We start from the raw sequence: 2,804 nt of genomic DNA on the forward strand, positions 1-2,804 counted from the left end.
ATACCCTAGATTGACAGACTCACTCCTCCTGAGCAATAAGGAAACAGATAAATTAATGGAGAATTAACTCTATATGTTTTGTGTGCGCGCATGCACACACACACACACACACACACACACACAAACACACACACTTCGTAACAGCTACTTAACTGAAATTTGGGGGTCCTTGAGATCAAATTTTCCATAGCAACTTAAAAGCCCTGAAGTCTAACTGTTCCCGTTTTACAGATGGAGAAATGGAGAGGTGCTCAAACAGCTCCACTCATCACTTTGTGAAGGTGAGTAGTGTTTGCTTTCCATGTGGACAGACAGAAACACACAGGGGTTTGCCACCAACTGATTTCTGGATGCAGAATGCCAGCCAGTCGGCTGGCATCACTCCTGGAGAACATGTAGTTGGGTGGACCTGGAACCCCAAAGTTTTCTCTTCCCCTAGAGGTTGTCTGAACTCCACTAGGGACGCCCCCCACACACACACCAAGGAGAGGGGAAGACCCATAAAATTCTGTGTTCCTAAGTAAAGAGGAAAGAATTAGGCTTGGCCCGAAATGCTCGATGAGGTGAGGGACACAAACACTTCCTTCATTTAACAAATACGTATTGAACACCTACTACGTGCCAGGCAATGTCCTCAGAACTAATTCACTTTGGAATGCTTTAAAAGTAAAGTAGACAGACAGGGCTCCTGCGCTTATGAAGGTCAAATAGTGTGATGTCTCGGCGTTACAAACTAAAGTTTTAAGAGGTGATACCGCTTGTGGAAGGTCACACAGCAATTTTGTTGCACAATAAAGACTGAAACGCAAGTGTAGCTGACTTCCCAACAAAGTGCTTTCTCCTCCAAGATGGTGATGACCTTTCTCTCCTTTCCCTTTTGCTGTGCCCCCCTCCCGTCTCTGTCCAGCAGGATGACTCTAGAGAATGTCACCGGGGCCAGGGTGGTCCCTGCTGAATTCATCCTCCTGGGCATCACAGGTCGCTGGGACCTGCGCCTGACCCTCTTCCTGGTCTTCCTGCCCGTCTACCTGATGAGCCTACTGGGGAATGTGGGCATGGTGCTGCTGATCCGCGTGGATGCCCGGCTGCACACGCCTATGTACTTCTTCCTGGCCAACCTCTCCCTGCTGGACGCCTGCTATTCCTCCGCCATCGGCCCCAAGATGCTCGTGGACCTGCTGCTGCCCCGCGCCACCATCCCTTACACGGCCTGTGCCCTCCAGATGTTTGTGTTTGCGGGGCTGGCTGATGCCGAGTGCTGCCTGTTGGCGGCCATGGCCTATGACCGCTACGTGGCCATCGGAAACCCTCTTCTCTACACCACGGCCATGTCACGGCGTCTGTGTCTGACCCTGTTGGGAGCCTCGGGCCTGGGGGGCGCAGTGAGCGCCTTGGTCCACACAACCTTCACCTTCCGCCTGAGCTTCTGCCGCTCCCGGGAGGTCAACAGCTTCTTCTGCGACATCCCTCCGCTGCTGGCCATCTCCTGCGATGACACCAGCCTCAATGAACTCCTCCTCTTCGCCGTCTGTGGCGGCATTCAGACCGCCACGGTGCTGGCCATCGTCGCGTCTTACGGTTGCATTGCCGGGGCCGTGATCCGCATGCGCTCGGCCGAGGGCCGGTGGCGGGCGGCCTCCACCTGCGGTTCCCACCTCGTGGCCGTGGCCATGCTGTACGGGACGCTCACGTTCATGTACCTGCGCCCCAGCTCCAGCTACGCCCTGGACACCGACAAGATGGCATCTGTGTTCTACACCCTCGTCATCCCAGCTCTCAACCCGCTCATCTACAGCCTCCGCAACAAGGAGGTCAAGGAGGCCCTCGGACGGACCTGGACCCGATTCTGCTGCCCCCGGCGGGGTCCCCGGGGACAGGCCCGAGGGGGCAGTGTAGGACGGACTGTGACCAGATGAGGAGGACACTTCCTCGCCCCTGTCACTGTGAGTAAAGACAGATGTTCCTCTGGCCCGAGTGTCCCTTGTTCTTATTTGAGGGACTGAAAAGGGGGAGAAAAGGAAGCTTACAGAAGGGAGGCAGGAACCTGGGGGTGTCCCAGGGCTACCCCTAGAGCCAGGACCAACATCGTGTTAATGCTGCTGCTGAGCTGCCTCCGATTTCTCGGTGTTCAAAAGCTCCCCATGTGGCCAGGTGCAGTAACAGGTTTGCCACTGTACTTGTGTTGATTCCAAGAAATGCGAGGGCAGAGCTGGGTTGGCACTGGTGTGCCTAGAGTCTCATCCTTTTAAGGTTCTTCGTGACCAGTGAGTCTCTCCTGCTCTCTCTCTGACCCCAAGAAAACATCTCCAGAACCCACCTGCCAAAGAATGGGACTGACTCGGATGAGGCAGACATCCCTCCCCGCTAGCCTGTCTTGCATCTCTTGGGGAAATGGCTGAACAGCACCCAAACTCCTTTCTAAAATCCCAACAGTTGGTTTAGGATCTGGCCCAGGTTAGATAAGCTCAGGTCTAATGCAGAGGTCAGGACAGGATCAGAATCATGGGTGTAGTGAGAATAGGGTTAGGATTTAGGGTTGAGGTGATGGCAATGACTAGGGTTAGGGTTAGAGTGGAGCCAGGGTTAGGTTTAGAATTTAAAAGCAATTGGGAAAATTTAGGATTGGGTTGAAATTGTGAAAATGTTGGGATTTGGGTTTTCATTCATAGTAGGTTTGAGGTACATTTAGGAGTCACCGTTTGGATAAACTTGAGCTGCTATTAGAAATATTTTAGGGTTAGTGTTAGAGTGCGGGACTAATTAAGGTTGGAGTTCAGGTTTTAGTTTTATTGCTAGATTAAATT

At 52.9% G+C, this 2,804-nt stretch overlaps 1 protein-coding gene across 1 annotated transcript; it reads left to right on the top strand.

Moving 5' to 3' along the window:
- The first annotated feature begins 911 nt into the window (after positions 1–911).
- On the top strand, positions 912–1,916 carry OR5C1 (olfactory receptor family 5 subfamily C member 1). Its single transcript, XM_070431174.1, has one exon. It carries the CDS (start codon positions 912–914, stop codon positions 1,914–1,916), a length of 1,005 nt encoding a protein of 334 aa, XP_070287275.1.
- Positions 1,917–2,804: the final 888 nt, after the last annotated feature.

Source organism: Myotis yumanensis, unplaced genomic scaffold (genome assembly GCF_028538775.1).
Source record: "Myotis yumanensis isolate MYYU_CA2020_CCGP unplaced genomic scaffold, mMyoYum1.0.hap1 SCAF_12, whole genome shotgun sequence".
In the NCBI taxonomy this organism is placed as follows: Eukaryota; Metazoa; Chordata; class Mammalia; order Chiroptera; family Vespertilionidae; genus Myotis; species Myotis yumanensis.

Bases quoted from the DNA above. Each gene is read 5' to 3' on its own strand.
- OR5C1 (XM_070431174.1), top strand. From the start codon at position 912: ATGACTCTAGAGAATGTCACCGGGGCCAGGGTGGTCCCTGCTGAATTC.